The sequence below is a fragment of the Poecilia reticulata genome, linkage group LG9, assembly GCF_000633615.1.
Source record: "Poecilia reticulata strain Guanapo linkage group LG9, Guppy_female_1.0+MT, whole genome shotgun sequence".
Taxonomy (NCBI): Eukaryota; Metazoa; Chordata; class Actinopteri; order Cyprinodontiformes; family Poeciliidae; genus Poecilia; species Poecilia reticulata.
In genome coordinates, this window is record NC_024339.1 from 7,044,130 (window position 1) to 7,061,604 (window position 17,475).

General features: G+C 38.3%; 1 protein-coding gene across 4 annotated transcripts in view; it reads left to right on the plus strand.

Annotated features, from left to right (window-relative positions):
• galnt9 (polypeptide N-acetylgalactosaminyltransferase 9) overlaps nt 1-17,475 on the plus strand; it is a 1,026,805-nt gene that overhangs the window by 976,961 nt on the left and 32,369 nt on the right. For all 4 annotated transcript variants that reach the window (XM_017306599.1, XM_008417601.2, XM_008417604.2 and 1 more), the window contains one exon: nt 6,686-6,803. In XM_017306599.1, coding sequence (XP_017162088.1) covers nt 6,696-6,803 — 108 coding nt within the window. In that variant the 5' untranslated portion in view covers nt 6,686-6,695. The remainder of the gene's footprint in view (nt 1-6,685; nt 6,804-17,475) is intronic.

Consider the following 17,475-nt stretch of genomic DNA (forward strand, 5'->3'; position numbering starts at 1 on the left):
TATATATATATATATATAGTGGATCATTTTGACTTAAGATAATACATTATTCATAACATGAACCTGATGTAAGCTAAGGTCAGCATTCCCTGCACATTTTTACTTCAAGATGTCATTCAGCTTAAAACTACAGCTAAACTACAGGTCAGCTACTTTGTTTCATTGTTAAGTAAAACACCCTTAGGTGTGGAAGTTGTTACTGTAGGTAAAAGATTCATCAATTTTCTGTACAAGTTGTTAAAAAAATGTCGGAGGAATTGCAGAAACTGCAAGTTTCTTGAACCGACACCATTTTGTAAAGCAATATGTTAGCTGTTCATTTACATCGCCAAACAGCAGACAACAGGAACAATTCAGCACATCTGATGATAAATCAATGATTTTTTGTCATGATTTTTACATTTGACACATTTGTTGATGGATTGATATTTTGAATTCATCTTAAAGAAAAAAAAATTATAATGAGTTCCATTCAAGGACGACAGAAAGGAAGTTATAGAGAGGAGCTGCAGTATCCTCGTGTTGATGAAAATATGCGAAAATAAATAAACAAGTGATGTTTTAACTTATATTACATTCACAGTTTGACATGGGTATGGTTTATCATATTTGCTTTAGCTGTATTCGCCATTTTCCAACCTATTGCAATAAATGGACATCATTGCAATGGGACTGCACACTGGCCTGGTCATGCCGGAAAAAAAAAAAAAAAGTATCAGCAGATCAAAGAGTTCAGAATCCGGCTACAAAATTATGAATGATGCATCTCAGTTCTAGATGATTCATGTTGCTCTGCCCCATTCTGTATTACTCGTTATACTGCAAGCAGAATGAGCAAGTATTAGGGCATGGGATGGGTTGACCCCTGCAGGCTCACCATCTGCACTCCAAAAATAACCAAACCATGTGACGGTGAATCAGTAAAACACTTCAACACCAGCAAGAGTTACTTTTTTTTTGTACAAGAACTCACTTTTTAAGGCTTTCATTCAAGTTACTACCCTCATGCATAGCATAGCAACTAACTCTTTCTTCTTTTTGTCAGAGTAACTCCTTATTTCTTTTCCTTTTGCTAATTTATCTCTGCTTTCAGATTGCTGCTGTAACATCTCAGCTCAGAACGAGCAAATGAAGAGGTGATTCTTGAAGCCACTTCACATGTATGGAGTTTAGCCTTTGTTTTCTTTTCTTTTTTTTTTTCTTTTTAGGAGGAACAGATGGCTCTAATTATTCACATAATTGGCTTCAGTTAATTGGCTCTAGTAAGGGGGAATTGCCTTAATATTACGCTTTTGATCACCTGGCACATCAAACAGAATGAGAACAGCATGGAACTTTGATAGGAACTACTTTACACTACTTAAAATTCCCGATGTATGCATCGCACCTTTGGTGCTGACTGCTCCGCCGCTCCGAGGACGTCTCCGCAGCATCGTGCGTTTGGAGAAGAGTCAAAGCCGCGGATTACGGCGCTAAGGTGCCGAATCTGTCCTTACGCACGCGGAGACGGCGCTGACGCTGCCAGGGGAAGCTCTGCTCAGACGGTTTCACACAAAGTTTGTGGAGTGTGGAGCGGCGCGGCAGGTGGCTTGTCGAAAGGATGAGAGAGGACGAGGCAAATAAGGCTGAGTGTCTTCCGGTTTATCTGCATAAACCGAGACACTTAAAAGCCGTCTGGTCGCTCTCTTAAAATGTAAGCAAGAATTTATTTTCGTTATGTCAGGAACCACAAGTATGCATGTGTAAGTTAGCAGGCATAAACAATTATATGCAGTGTTGGCTTTTGACAAAAAAAGGTTTCTTTTTCCATCAAGTTATATAATCGCATGGAAGTGGGAGAGAAGGAAGCTGCAGCTCTCTCAATTTTAACATTAATTTTGCGCTGCAGTCTCTCTGAAGTGTTCTGATTTGAGCGCGGAAGATTAATTTGACACAAGACATTTACCATAAATACCACGATTCAAAGCCATTTAAACCACCGTATCAGCAATAGTTTTGTAAAGGAGCTTTTACTATACAACTCAACTTTCTGAGTCTTCTTTTTTCTTTTTTTTTTTATCCAGGATGTTCAAAATAAAACTCAAAGAGATGGCTTACACTGTGTTTTATCTGAAGTCTGAGCTTAAAAGCCTCTTTCACTTTGGCTCTCTCGCCGTACAAACCGATGCACTCTCTTAGTACAGAGTCAATAAATCACAATGCAGCCCCAAGAAGCTCTTAAAAGTACCGCCACGTCCCTCTGGCTAAGGCTGAAATGTTCACTTGTGGGTTTCTTTATCTATGTAATAATGTGCATGGTTAACTCGGTTCAGGAATTATGTTGGATACATGAATTGAGATCATATCTGGTCTCTCCACAGTGTTAATGCTCCCAGTATAAAGGCTGACTGAAACACTGGGAAGACTTGGCAGGAGGGAAGCACTAATCATGGAGCTGAGAGGGAAATAAAACTGTTTTGTACCCTGCCATCCTTTAATGCTCTGTGATGTAGAAAATGTCTTAAGTAATAAAAACATTCTCTTTTTTTTCAGTAAAGTAGGGCATATATAACGCCGTATTCTTTAATTCTGTCTGAGATGAAGCTGTTTCATTGAAATTGTAAAAAAAAAATGGCAAAAGGGGAGAAAGGAGTTTGTTTCATTTGTTTTGTTGTTTTCTTCACATTTTGTTTTTGTGGTTGAACTCTTTTATGACTTGTCCCGCCCCTTTACTTTTTCATTCTGACAGCAGTGAAAATGTTCCCCAAAGTGGATTTGTCAGGCGAACACTTGACCTGTGTTTAAAGGCCAGTGTTGTTCAGCACAGCCGGTGACAAATGTCATCATAAATAAACCTCCCAGATTTCCGCCTGAACAGGACTTTTGACCAAGACAAGTTTATTTAGTTTCATTCCTTAGGCATTCCAGCTCAAATCTACCAAAACGAAAAAACTATATTATATAACCTGATCAATCGGTAGATTTGTTTCTCTCACTTGAGCTTTTGAGTCTTAGTTAAACTGCATTAAAATGTTTCAGTTGTTTTGTTCATGGGGGACAAAAAACATAATACATTTTACTTCAACTGAGTTGCAAATCAAAAATGTATTATTTACTTAATTGCTTGGCATCTAAAAAAATATGAAGAAACGGTGTTGCTGATTTTGCCAATGCAGATTTGCATTGCATTAAAAGAGAAATTTGGTTATTAAACATAAATTTAGAGTTTGAATTTGGAACTGTTTTTTTTTCTTTCTTTCTTTTTGAAGATTTAAAATACAGGCAATAAATTTTTGCACACAGTGGATTTATTTCAGTAGTTAAATCGTCTTTTAACTACAATGTACAAGGCCAAAGACAAAAGTTTATAGCGACTTGTCAGCAGTTGCTCCAAATTTCTGCTTTTTAATTTGATGTTTTTTGGACTTTGAGCTTTATAAGAAGCAACTAAAATCTCGCCTTTTCACCATTTCTTTTGACTGGCTAATGTTTTGAGTTCTTTTCTGTGCAGTGCTTTGTGATATGCGCCTTTGAAGTTTCTATATGCATAAAATGTTACTTACTTTCTTAAAATCATTTCCATGCACAGCTAAGCTCCATATTAGTCATCATACGCCAAATTATTCATACTGCAAATTATTCATGCCTCAGGCAGACTTAGGCTTAAATTAAGCTTTTAATTTTACCAACATGTTTCATCTGACTGGCTGGGTTGCTGTTTTTTGAGCAACCCGGCCAGAGTTCACACTTGACTGGGTGAACTCTGGCGTGAGCTAAAGATTAGGGCGATTGCAAGGAGACCTTCCAACCTCAAAGACTTTTGAGCACATTGGCAAACATTAATGCAGAAAACATCAGTGGAAACTGGAAAAAAAAAGACAGTCATGCCAATCAAACTTTCTCCTGATTATTGGGAATATTGTAAAAAAAAAATGCACATGCCATTTTTAATTGGTTGTAACCAAACAAGAATTTTCTTTCCTTTTCCATAGTTTTATTTTCTTTCCAAAGATGCCAGCCTCATTCTTACCTGTACAAACGTCTTGGTTGAATAAATACTTTTACATCCTGATCTACTGAGGGCATGAACAATTTGGGCTTTACTCTGAGAAACTCTGTGGCTTCAAAGTGGAAAATAACAAACTGTGTTCTATCAGCATTGCAAAGGGCCACTTGACCATCAAGTCAACTACAATTTCGGAGGCTATATGACATCAATATACATCGATTATTGATGTGATATTTTGCAGTCTAGAAACATTCCCAATCATATACACAACTTCTAATAGAACGCGAGAGATTTTACCTCAGTGAGAATGCAAATATATCGGGTAAAGAAAATGAAAACAAATGGCTCTATTATAAAAATCTCCACTTCTGTGCCTCCTGTGCTAACAATCCATTGGCCTTACTCGCATGTAAATAAGGATAAAGCTACCTGCTTTAAGTGCTCTAACTTGCCTTTGGTCCCGTTGCCAAGTGTCCCGATTACTTTGTCGATGAAGTATCTTTGAGATGGGCTGCTACGTCTGAAGAGTGCTTCTCAGAACTCTTGGTGCTCATAAAGTCTTTGTGGTAAAAGCTGCGATAAGCTTTTCTGAGTCCCTCGATGTCTTTGCTCCTCCGGTTGCCAGCGGCAAGTGGATCAGTGGTTTTTCTGCCTCGCCCAGGTAGAAACACAGTCTCTCTTGTTTGTTTCAAAATATTTCCTATTAGTTGCGCTCACTCTCTATGTGATGCGGCTCTCGTCTGAGTCCTTTTAGTTAAGAGGGTACAGCTGGTGTTTGTTAATCAGAGTCATGTTGTTTTCCCCCTTAATGAGCCTGGCACCCTAATGCATATGCAATAGTGAAAAATATGTATCGCAGTTTAACTTCAGCCTCAATGAATACCTTCTGTATTAAATTATATCTCTCAGGGATGAATGACAGTCTGCAGCCTGAACACACAATGCACCCAGCATTTATCCTGCTGTGTCTTTATAAGCAGAGAGGATGCTATAAGAACTTTTATCCATATGTGACTATCTGCTTGTATCTGCTGCAACTCGTTTGAGAAAACGCATATGATTGCATTTATCATTTCAATAGAAACCATTGTTATCCTAAGCTACTTATAGCGGCTAAATCCTGTATTTTAGACCAGTGGTTGCTGTTGTTTCTGGTAAGTGCTCAATCAAAATCTGTTATGCCAATCTTCAACTTGACTCATAATCATAAAGTCAGTTATTTTCTGTACAATATCTACTGTCTTGCCATGTCTATTTAGAACCACATAAATCCAAACCAAGCAGAGTAGGAAACCATTTCCCCCCTCCCGCTAGCAACACCTGAACAGAATCACACTCGACCTTAAATAACCCTATGGGCCCTTCAGACACAAAATGAAATATGCCCCCTAGTGGCGATAAATACCGGAAAAGCTAAATGGCTCCTACACTACAACCAAGGTAACCATTAACTGTTTCATCCCAGTTAGAATGTCATTTAGCTCATCTGTAGCTTTGTCCTTAATTTGCCAAGCGAAAAGAATGATATCAGGACATTTTATGCATCGTGGATCAAGACGTCTCGTTTCTGGGTTGGGTCAATAGTCATTTCAGTTTAGCTGATGTCCTTCATGTCAGGAAGACTGACAAAAGTTACATAAGACATTTCTTTGTACAAGCAGAACTTGTGCTTCTGCGAAGTATCTTACTTGTTCCGAGCAAATTCAAACAAATCTGACTATAGTTCTTACAAGATCAACATTTACGGAGAAAATTGACTTTGTCAAATCCAATTAAAAAGAAAAAAAAACTGAAGCCCAGTACTGAAAACTTGAGGCAGCTTTAAAGAACTATGTTGACTTGGATCAAATTTATCAAGATAGATCAGCATTACTACTAGAGAACGCCATGTAAATGAGAGACCATTTCCATATGAATTTTTCTTTATACCTGCCTGATGTAAAACATGAATTTATCAGTTTTAGTGATATGTTCCCTAATCTCTAAAGCTTCTGTTTGTGCTGAGGTGGAAGCTGAACAGAATTCTGAAGCGGACTGCACTGCAGCACGTCATCTGCTATAAAGTGAAAAATGGATATGGAGGGTTCTTTTGTTGCCCCCATGCCTCCATCTCCCAGAAAATAACTTCTGTCTAAAAGATGCTTTGTTTTGAAATGTGATAGTAAAACTCATCCTTTGAGTGCAGATAGAGACTTTGAGCCTTTTTAGGAAGCAGGACCATAAGTAGATTCTCTTCTTACGTCTACATTAGAGGCACATTGGTTGGCTACCGTGGAAGAACCTGAGGAGGAATATATAAGGCCGTATTCTTTAATTCTGTCTGAGCTGAAGCTGTTTTATTGAAATTGTAACAAAATGGCAAAAGGGGAGAAAGGAGTTTGTTTCATTTGTTTTGTTGTTTTCTTCACATTTTTTTTTTTTGTGGTTGAACTCTTTTATGACTTGTCCCGCCCCTTTACTTTTTCATCCTGACAGCAGTGAAAATGTTCCCCAAAATGGATTTGTCAGGCGAACACTTGACCTGTGTTTAAAGGCCAGTGTTGTTCAGCACAGCCGGTGACAAATGTCATCGTAAATAAACCTCCCAGAGAACCTGAGGAGGAATTTTGGAAGAAAGAGTTTAGTGTCTTTAAATGTGTTTTTTTTATTCATTTATTTATTTATTTATTTTTTATCTGTCTTTCTCTGGTTATTCAGGACTCCGGCTATGATTGGCTGCTCCTTTGTGGTCGACCGGGAATACTTTGGTGAGATCGGTCTGCTGGATCCTGGCATGGAGGTGTACGGAGGAGAGAACATCGAGCTGGGCATGCGGGTGAGGGGCTGCGTTATACCACGCTGACTTACAAGAGTATTTATTCCTATTGGCCGTTTTCACATTTATGTTTGTTGTTGACCATTTTTTTCAACCAAAAACTTGAAAATATTTCGTTGGGTATCCATATGATTTCAAAATAAAGTATTGCATAACTGTGAAGGGGAATTATCTGTGGGTTTGAACACAAATTTGAAGTGTGTGGTGTGAATTTGAAGGCGACACTGTTTATTCTAAAATTGCTAAATGAAATCAATCCATGCTACCAGTTGGCAGCAGAACATATGAATATGGATTTGTGTACATTCATATCATCCAACATGCTGCTGCTCTGTGATGGCAAAGTTGTGGAAAGTTAACAGCAGGATTAGGTTATAATCCAAACATAAATTATAACCTAATCCTAACACAGAACTGTTCAGTCCGTCATCTGAAAATGGCAAGACTGTGGCACAATTGCAAACCTGCCAATAAATGGCAGTGCATGCAACTTAACTTAAGCCGAGGAGACCAGACTGGAGTACGTTATTGTAACAAGAGAAACGTTCCATGGATGTACTTTTCCAAAGGAGCTGCATATTATCACAGGGATTTATAATGCAACTTGATTTCTGGTGAGAATTTGATTTGTCTTAATTAAAAGGCAGTGGATTAGGAAGGGGGTGGGGGGGTTTTGAGATTTTCTGCAAAAAAAATACTTTAATTAGATTTTTTTTTTTTTTTTTTTTTTTTTAAGATGGATGATTTTCTGTCAAATCCCAGCCTCCACAAAACGCTGTAATTAGAAATCCAATAATTTGTGTCAGTGTAGGGTTGAACGGCTCTTCCGGGACTGTTTGTGAAATTTATTTTCTAACTTTTTAAAAGCACTTTTAATGGAGATTTGAATGTTTCTCTGCCTAAGGGATGAAACTTAGCATACAAAATACAAGGGGTGCCAAAGGAAGCTATGATGACACATTTAAGTTCGTTTAGTTGGGAGTAGAAGGGAAAAAAATCCCCATAATGCAAATCTTCAGCCAACCCAAAAGGCTCTAAAGCCGGTATAGAAGAAAAAAAAAATGCTAATCTTTTTTTCGCTGCTACTTTGAGTTGAATTTAACGCTTCATGTGACCGGGTGGCATGCTGAAGAATTGGTTAGCTTTTAAATTCAGAAAATGTTTCTCTCCAGCCGAGTGGAACCGCTCTGAATCCGGACGCCCTCCTTGGGATTATTGGAGAGGGGAACGCTCGAAAGTTTCAGAATCTCTAGATGGCTTTAATGACACATCTGAGGTGCTTGGGGCTTTACTGGTAAAAAAAAAAAAGAAAAAAAAGCACTTGAACTGAGGCTGGAGAATGGATCTTGGGTTACAAATTGCTGCAGTGCTTTATTGGAGCCAGAGACATTTATGGTTGTTGATGACCATTTCAAAGCCTCCCATTATACCCCACTGAGTAGCTTTCCTTCTATATAAATAGCATGTTTTTGCTGCCAGCTGCAGTAATGATACAGTCATCTGGCCTCTCGTGTTTCTAGCTGATCGTTGGACTGCCGTTATCGTAGAGTGATAACTCAGCAGTTTCTGTTGTGTCTCAGCCTCCCCCGGGGTTAGGCACTGTTTTGTCATTCTGGGAAGCCGCTTGGGCACCTCAGGAAACCACACTGCTGTGTCAGATGAGGTTTGTGGGCAAGATCCATTCAGCTACAGGAGCTAAAAAAAAATAAAACCTTAAAATGGACTCTCAGATACCCAGATTTTTTACGCCTTTAAGGAAAAACACCACTTCATCCTGCAGATGATGTCTTGAGACTGTCTGACATACATCGCTATGATCAATTTGTTTAGATGTATGACGATACATGTTAAATAACGCTCTTTAAAAGAAATTATCCTTGGTTTGTTTGCTTGAAATTCATTAAACATTTGAAATGATCCACGGTTATTGAATGGTGGGTTATAATCTACTGTACTGGGTGTTAAACTTAGAATATTTTATTCTTATAAGTAGATTACTTGCCTAAACCTTGAATTAGTCAGTAGCTTTGGTCACACAGATAACAGAGAGAGTAGAGCAGGTGGGTTGAGTAATTGTCTTGCAGTTGGAAAGTTGCTGGTTCGAATCTGGCTTCCTCCTGTTGCACATCGCTGTGCCTCTGGGCAAGGCGCTTAACCCCACGCTGCCTACCGATCTCTGTATCGGTGTTTAAACGTATGTGCTTTGGTGAGTGCGACTGGGTGAAGGTGGCTGTAATGTAAAGCGGATTAAGTGGTCAAAATGACAGGAAGAAGAGACAAAACCAATCAGCCAGATCAGAACCAAAAGAAATGCTTGTACAGGATTGGTTTGTGACAAAACAAAATGGTTGCCCATAGTGAGCGCACCTGAGAAGAGGAGGAAGTTAGAAATACAGGTCAAGAGGGCCAGTCTGTGTTATTGAGGGGTGTTTCATTACTTTGATAACTAGAAAGTTCATCCCTTTTGTCTCTTTCAAAGCTTTCCTTTTGAGCTTTTGAGCGAGTATGCGGAATTTGAGAGTTCATCATTAAAATATATATGATTAAGCGTCCTTTGTGACTAGTTTCAATATAACCTTTTCATGCATGAATTATGATCCTTTGTGTCAGAATTTTTTTTCCATTTTTTTATTTTCTTAAGGCATAAAAAAAGCTGAAATTTTTTTTGTAAAAAAAAAAATTTTATTTAAATTTTTTAGGGGATCAATTGTGATTTTCTCCAAATACAAAGTTGTTATTTGAAAAATACATCAGTAGTATTCATCTTTAGGGGTTGTCTGATGTCACAATATTTTTTTTACCTGGTGGAGTCGTCCACAGCAGTAGGAGGGACCGGGTCGATTGGCATGCTTTTTTGTCTGTCGGCCATATTGGATTTAACTAAAATAATTTCTGCAGCTGATGGCCTGTAGCTGACAGTGTTTTATGATGTATTAGTGTCCACTTCAGTGGTCTGTGTGCATTTATAACATAAAAGTCCACAAGGAGCACAAGAAAATTGGCTTTTAGATAACTGTCCACCGTAGTGACCACTTTGCATGAAAGGGATAATACATAGTGTGGGAATATAGTGAGTCTCATACATATTTTCTGATAAATAAATGTAATTTTATTTCTACTCAAATCATACGACGGGGTAGTTGATTAAAACATATTCACCCTTCAGACTGACTTTCGATGGATGCGAGACTGATATGATTTCAGTTTCTGGATATAATCAAGAAGCCTTATCAATCGCTACACTGGGTTCAGCTCTCTCCCACACTAAGCTGCTTAGTGACTCAAATTTCTCACCGTTTTACACTTGCTCAGGCATTGTGGTTCATGAAATGAAGAAAACATCCCGCACTGTTTGCAAACACAATTAATTCCCTCACTCTTCTTTCTTTTTGACCCATCTGTAAAATAAAAAAAATTTGAAAAATGCCATTGAGTTCATGCCAAAGCTTGAATAGGTCTACGATGAGCAACCAGCTTGACTCATTTATAATATACAGCCACTAATGGAACGGAGTCAGGCGACTGGCGGGTGGACCACAATTACTCCTCCCGGGCTGTGCATCGAAATGAGCTGAGTGGGTTACCATTTGGGGAGAGGCTTGATTGACAAGAACATGTTTAGCAATTAGCCAGACCAGCCCACAATACCAGAGTATCAATGACTGCAGCGAGCTGACAAAAGGCCGGGTTCGTCCGGGGGATGGTTACTTGCATGTTTTCGTGCGGGCCGCCGACTCGGCGTGGATGAAAAAGGCTTTTAAGGGAGCAGCGAACTGCTTCCCTCATTCCAAGCAAGTTGGGAAGCAAGGACGTGCAAAAATGTGATTATGCAGCACACGGTTACGAGGGTGCCACTCTTTTCGAGTGGAATGTGATAGAATAAAGTTAATGGCAGAAAAAATTAATTAAACATCTCATTTGAGTTTCCGGTGTGCTGAGGTGTGAAATAACTTACGGGGGCCAGGACTTGTAAATGATCAGAAGCTGGAATGAATCTGCAGAAACAAAGAAAACTGGCAAGATGCTCGAAAATTATGTACGTAAATTATTTAAATCAATGCGGAGGAGCTTTTTCTGTTTTCATTCCTACTGTCCATAATTAGAAAGTTTGTAGCACTTTGTATTCAGACGCCTTAAACTTTTTCCGCCTTGCTCACGTTACAACCACAAACTGAAATATATTTTGTTGTGAAGGTGGATCTGTTGTGTGAAAAACGTCTTTCAAGTCCTGACAGCTGTGTTTTGGTAGGTGGCTGTGTGAAAGTTCAAATGCTTCATCAGAAACACAGCTGGAGTGTTGCCTTGATTCTTCCATGCATGTCTGAGGAATCCTTTAATTTCCCGTGGCAACGAGATGCTGTTGCTCCTTGGAGCCGCAGTTTCCAAGCTTCTGTACTTCTAACTCGCAGAGCCACCCTCCCCTGTGACTCCACCACTCAGCTCCTTCAGACTAGCCAGGAGCAATTAGCAAACAGCAAACAGCTGGTGGGACTGTGCATCGGCTGATCTCATTATTACAAGCTACTTCTCAGCGAAACACTGGTGAAAATGTTGTTAAAGGGTTAATAGAGGAGCCATGTTGTGATGACTTCCTGAAGACAGAGTTTCAGAAAGAGAAGGAGCTTTTAAAGAGACAGAGGCGCAATTTCAAGATCCTAATTTCAAGCACACTGAAATTTCTTTTGTTTGTGTTATAAAGTGGCACTATTAAATCGCTGTATGTATATGTTAGGCTATTTCCATTTTTGGATAATACATTGAACAATGATCTGTGAGATGTTCAGAGTTTGAAATAATTTTTTACAACCCAGTCCTGCTTTAATTTTTGTCCTTTGTATTTATAGTCTGTGTTTTTTGGTCTGATACTGTTTGTTCTCTTCTAATTAAAAACAAAAATATATTCTGGATTGAGCCTGAAAATGAAGGTGGAGTCTACCTACTAATTGGTTGACTTCTAGAGGCAGTTGATTGTGCTATTAATTCAGGGGTGTCAGAGTAAAAGAGGGTGTAGTACATATGCGTGACACTCTTTACAAGTTTTTCTTTGCAAGTTTTTTGTGGAGAAACGTGTCTGGTGTGTAAAGTTTGTGGTTGAGAGCAATGTGGGCACCTTATAGGTACTGAAGGCATTTTACTTGATGAACACCCGACGCAGCCAAACATAAGATTCTTTCTGTCTCTATAACATCGTGTTTGATACACTTGTAAACAATTGTAAATGGCTCGTCTGAACTTGGTGCTCACCTCTACCGCTCCGTGTTTAAGCAGAGAAAAATGATCTTGAGCAGAAATGATTAATTCTACCAGAAGTGTCCGTATGAGTTTACTTTGTGATGAATCTCACACCCCTCCTGCTCTGCTGAGCGCCGCACTTACCGAGCATCTCGGGAGGCGAGCGTTTTGCTTTTTGTTTTTTAAAATGTACGGTACAGTCACAACTCTTATCTGCAAACATTATGTTACACATACAAATCAACTGAAGACAAGCAGCTGATTCGTAATATGAGGTTGTATAAACATTGCAAATTTTAACATCACTTGCTTTTCTTTTGTGACATAAATGCTCTACAGAGAATTGGGAAATCTTCAGAAAAGCAGAAAAGCTGGCAATGCGCAGTTCACTTCAGAATATGTTGTGAATACGTCTTTAAATTAATGCACTTTTAAAAGAATCAAAAGTGAAGCATGTTTTATTCAAGTCCATTGACATTTTGCAATCTAATTGTGCCTGAGTTCATTTTGCCAGACTGAACATAATGGTAGTTATGAAATGGCAGTTGGTAAAATGTTGTCCAGCTCTGGACACCAGTAATTGCGTCCCATGTTCAGCCATTAGGTAGTGGGCGACGCTTGATAGGAGAACACTGTTTTGACAGTAAGACGCGTCCAGCAGGATGGTAAGCCATCTGCCTCGGCCATCTGGGAGGTGAGGGACAGGAAAGAGAAATGGGCCCACAGGAAAGCACCACACCAGGGACGCCTGCAACGGGGTAGAAAAGAAAATGCAGGGGAAAAAATGTGTTATTTAAAAGTAGATGTTATTCAAAGTATACTGTATGTAGCATACAATAAGGAAAGTAGTGGGAGATGTAGTTATCAGAAGACAATCTGATCTTCCTCTGCACTCTAAAACTGCTGCGTCATGGTTTCTTACAGTGCTGTGTCAGTTGCTGCAGCTCAAAACACTACGTGGGTCTAAAAACGGAGAAAAAAGAGAGCATTTTGTAGAACATCAAGTACTGTCACCTCAGTGCAATAGGGTTGATGCTTATGATGCACAACCATTTTGAATGAATGGTGTTAATTTGAGTCTGTTGCTGTGTTACGGGAGAGTAAGGCGACTTTTGCCATTACTTCATAGTGTATTTTTTTTTCTCCATATTAATATTTAACTGACCATTTGGATGTGAAAATGCAATGATTTAAGCAGTCTATGAGCAGTAACGAACAAAGTCCAAATTAATCAGAAAATAGGTCAAGCTGCCCTCTGTTGGAGCCACTCCAAGTATTTAACATTCTCGCATGAGTGAATCTACGTTGGTTGAATGAGATTATTAAAGTTTTAAATATCATTCAGATTTAGATTTAAAAAGATTTTTATGGAATAATATAACTGATCAATGCTAAAAAAAACAAACAAATTATTGTATTAAAAATATATATATATATGTTTCTATTTCCATTATATGAAAATATAGATATATTTCTACAGACATCCTGTTGAAAATCATGCATACCCTTCAATGGAAAAGTATTTTGTCTAATTACAGTCAGTAAATTACAGAATTCAATTACTGATCATGTTGTTCCAATTCTTCCAACGATATATCTTTTAATAATCTCTGATGAAGAGCTCCAAGTCTTTGACGTTGGAGGACTTCCTTGCCTTTGACCTAATCTTTATCTCCATCAACTGATTCCTTATCAGTTTCAAGTCAGGACTCTGACTGGGTGCACTCTAGAATATTATTACTTCCAGATTGAAAAAAAAACCCATAATGGTAAAATGAAAAGATTACTTTAGATATTGCTTGTGTAAATTTCAGAGCAGCTGCATGTACTCTCTTAAAAGGGATCAACGTTGCCATAAAATCTGCAGCACCCCGACTTAGCAGGAGTTAAAACTGTGTTTGCTTCAGTGAAGTGTTATTTACTTAAAGCTATGATTTGTGCTGCATCAAAACCCACCACAGAAGAGTTGGTTCCACAGGAGTGGAAACATGCATGTTACATTTGCCCACTGTGTGTTGTGCTAAAAGTATTCAGGTATCTGCTTCACTTATCTTTAATATCATGAGCTGTCCAGGATTTTCCATCCTTTGATGCTGTTATCTATACAGAGGAAAGGAAAACTCCCCAACTCTGTTCACTGGGCCACAAAACATGTTTGTGGTCAAATGTCACAAAGTATTATGGAACAAAACTGGTGCCTAAACAGAGTTCAAGCTTACTAGAGCAGATCTTCATATTTCATAACATTCAAAAATCTTCCTCAACATGGCAAACATGGAAATGTTACAGAGACGCACTGTTTATGTGAAGCTTTTTTGTCATCTTTATTCATGACTGAATAGGCTAGATAACAGCTGATTTAAAATGATCAGCTGTCACCTTGTAAATTACCTAAAAAACATAAATAAATCAATCTAAAAATGCAAATGAATGTTGTTTAAAACATATGAAATGGTGCAGAAAGCAGCACTACGGAAATCTAATAATGGAGCTAATTTTAGGCAAAACAAATGTGCTCTATAAAGCAAATAACTGAAGGGTTTTGATCTTGAGTAAACCAAACTGTGCTGCTACTTGAACATTTTAAAGTGATTATTTCTTCTTTCATTATTTATTCTCAGTCATGAGATTAGTGCGCCAGAGATTACACAATCCAGCTACTCTACACTCTTCAAATGGAAGGCTGACACATACAGCAACATTAGATTACTAACATGAAACTAAATAAGACGATCTAAAGCAATTTATGTTTCGTTATATGTGTACAATAATTTTTACCTTTCTAGATATAATTGTGTGAATTTCCTGCTGCCTTTGATGAATACAATTTCAAAAACGAGCAAATCCTAGTCTTCAAAACAAGACAAAAAGAAAGAGAAAAAAAAACGTTATCTAGCGAAGATTAAAAATGTTAATTAAAATTTAATACAATTCTGAACATTGTCGGAAGAACCCGCAGGGAAGCTGTGCAGCAGATTGTTTCTTTATCAAGCCCCAGTTATTCTCCCTGAACCTGATTTAATGCTGATTTGGAAGCCTTCATTTTGTGCATTGCAACTTTACACAAGAAGGCTGCCACTTTGGTGCCAGAAGGCTAATAAGTGAAGTCTAGATGAGTTTACCAAAACAATCTGCTCAGAAGCTCACTTAGCCAGCAGGAAGCCATCCAAAGTACTTCATGATGTCTGTCTCATTTCACAGCAGCCCAATCAATCAGTCCAGGAAACGAAGTGTGATCTCACCGGGCGGCCCGCTTCTCCTCATGACATATAATAAACTCACATTGGACTGCTTTCCTAGTTAATGAACCGAAAAATGATTTATTTATATATATATATATATATATATTTTTTTTTTTTTTTCCCTTCCTTTTAAACCTTGTCTTTATTTCCACCTGGACGGGGCCCAGAGGCATCTGGTCATAATCTGCCCGCAGTGGAGAAAGTAGAGCTAATTAAAGTCTGGCGGGAGCAGCGGTTGTACGGGATCGGGACATAATTACACTTCACTTAACTTGGAGCCCTATACGTCTCAAGTAGTTATTAAAAAGTGATGACAGCTGGCACTTCATTATTTTTATTATGTTTGGTTTTGACTTGACTTTACATACGTTCTTTGTCAAACAAATTAAACGGGAAATGTTCCACTATAAATTACATTTTTACATTCAGCTAATTTCAGGAGTGAAAACTCTTGCCTCCTTGCCAGTTGATTACAGCTGTTTTGGCATAAATAATATTTGTACGTAATTTTGGGCTTCATCCACATTTTAATTGGGACGACTTGAAATTAATACGTGGGTCTTTGTGGGTCTTTTTGGTTTCGAGATGCAACGTGCTGTGTTTTTCTCTGAAATGGCATCATTCTCCGAAATTGCTTCGCAGTAGAAATTGATCTAAACTTTAAACAGTTAAGCAGTCAGTCAAAAAATGCAAGAAATTATTTTTGTTAAATCCAATATGGCCAACAGACAAAAAAGCATGCCAACCGACCCGGCCCTCGTCCTGCTGTAGACGAGTCTTGCAGGTAAAATAAAAAGATATTGTGACATCAGATAACCCCTAAAGAACAATACTACTGATGTATTTTTCAAATAACGACTTTGTATTTAGGGAAAATTGCACTTGATTACCTAAAAAAAAACAAAGATTTTTTTTTTACACATTTTTTGTTTCTACCTTTTTTTATGCCTTAAGAAAATAAAAAAATGGAAAAAAATTCTGACACAAAGGATCATAATTAATTCATGAAAGGGTTAAAGGCACAGTATTATGTATTTTCCAGGCACATAGTGCAATTTTATAGCACTGCCCCTTTAATAACAAAAGTACGACTACGCTGATCCTCATCCAGGAAGGCAAAGAAAAACCCAGAACCTTTAAAGCACTGCAGGCCTCACCTACCTCAGTTGCATCTGGTATGAATCCAATACCATTTCAGAAAAAGAGCATCACAGTGACAGTCAATCATGCTGGTAGTGTAATGGCCTACTCTCTAGCAGACGATCCAGAAGGAAGCTTTTTGGCCATCAATGTACGACCCTAAGCTGGAGTCCACTTGGATCATGCAGCCAAATGTCACAAACAAGTCTAAATATAAATGGTGAAAGGAAAAAAAAGAGAAAGTTTTGGAACAGCATCAATATCCTGTCTTTGGTCACAACATAAATCGGTTTGAGGTGCTGTCACTTTAGCTTAACAGAAAAACCTCTGCCCAGTTATTGCCAATGTTTGTGGCAGTAACAAATGTTCATGTTAAGCAGTGATTACTTTGTAGCTTGGTCTCATAAGCAAAACTATCTTTAAGATTTTGTATTTACATTAGTTATCTTTGTCTGGCATTAAAGATGGATGATCTGAAACATCTTGGGTAAGGAGACAGTTACTTTTTTCGTAGCGCAGCACTGCCCAACCCTAACGAGAATTTTATTTTCCATTTAAATGACCTGCATTACGATTTGCCAGAGCTGAAGTTTTCAACAGTTAATTAAGCTAAACATCGCCGACCCAGTGAGCATTATTTGCATCCTAATTACGTTTAAGAGAGAGATTCTCCCAGGCTTAAGTAACCTAAAAACTCACGAGAACCTGAAAAAGAGTACAATGCCGAGATTTGATCTTGTCCGGGTCAGTGTGTGTAGCTGTAGAACGAAAAGTCACACATCAGTCACAGCTGTCTAAAGTGCAAAGATGGAGAGTGAGGGGGAAAAAAAGTWATCTCTCTAAAAAAATAAATAAATAAAATGACTAGAATGAGCTGCGGCGGTAAAGCAGAATCTAACCATCAGACGGCATCGTGGACAATATATGTGAAAATCAATCAACATCTGCTCTGACAACCCTGCAGCAAACAAATAAATCCCTGTAGCAAATGCAGACACAGCGAGGAAAAACAACAAATGAACAATGGGTTTTGAGCAATCAACGACAAGGGACCACAT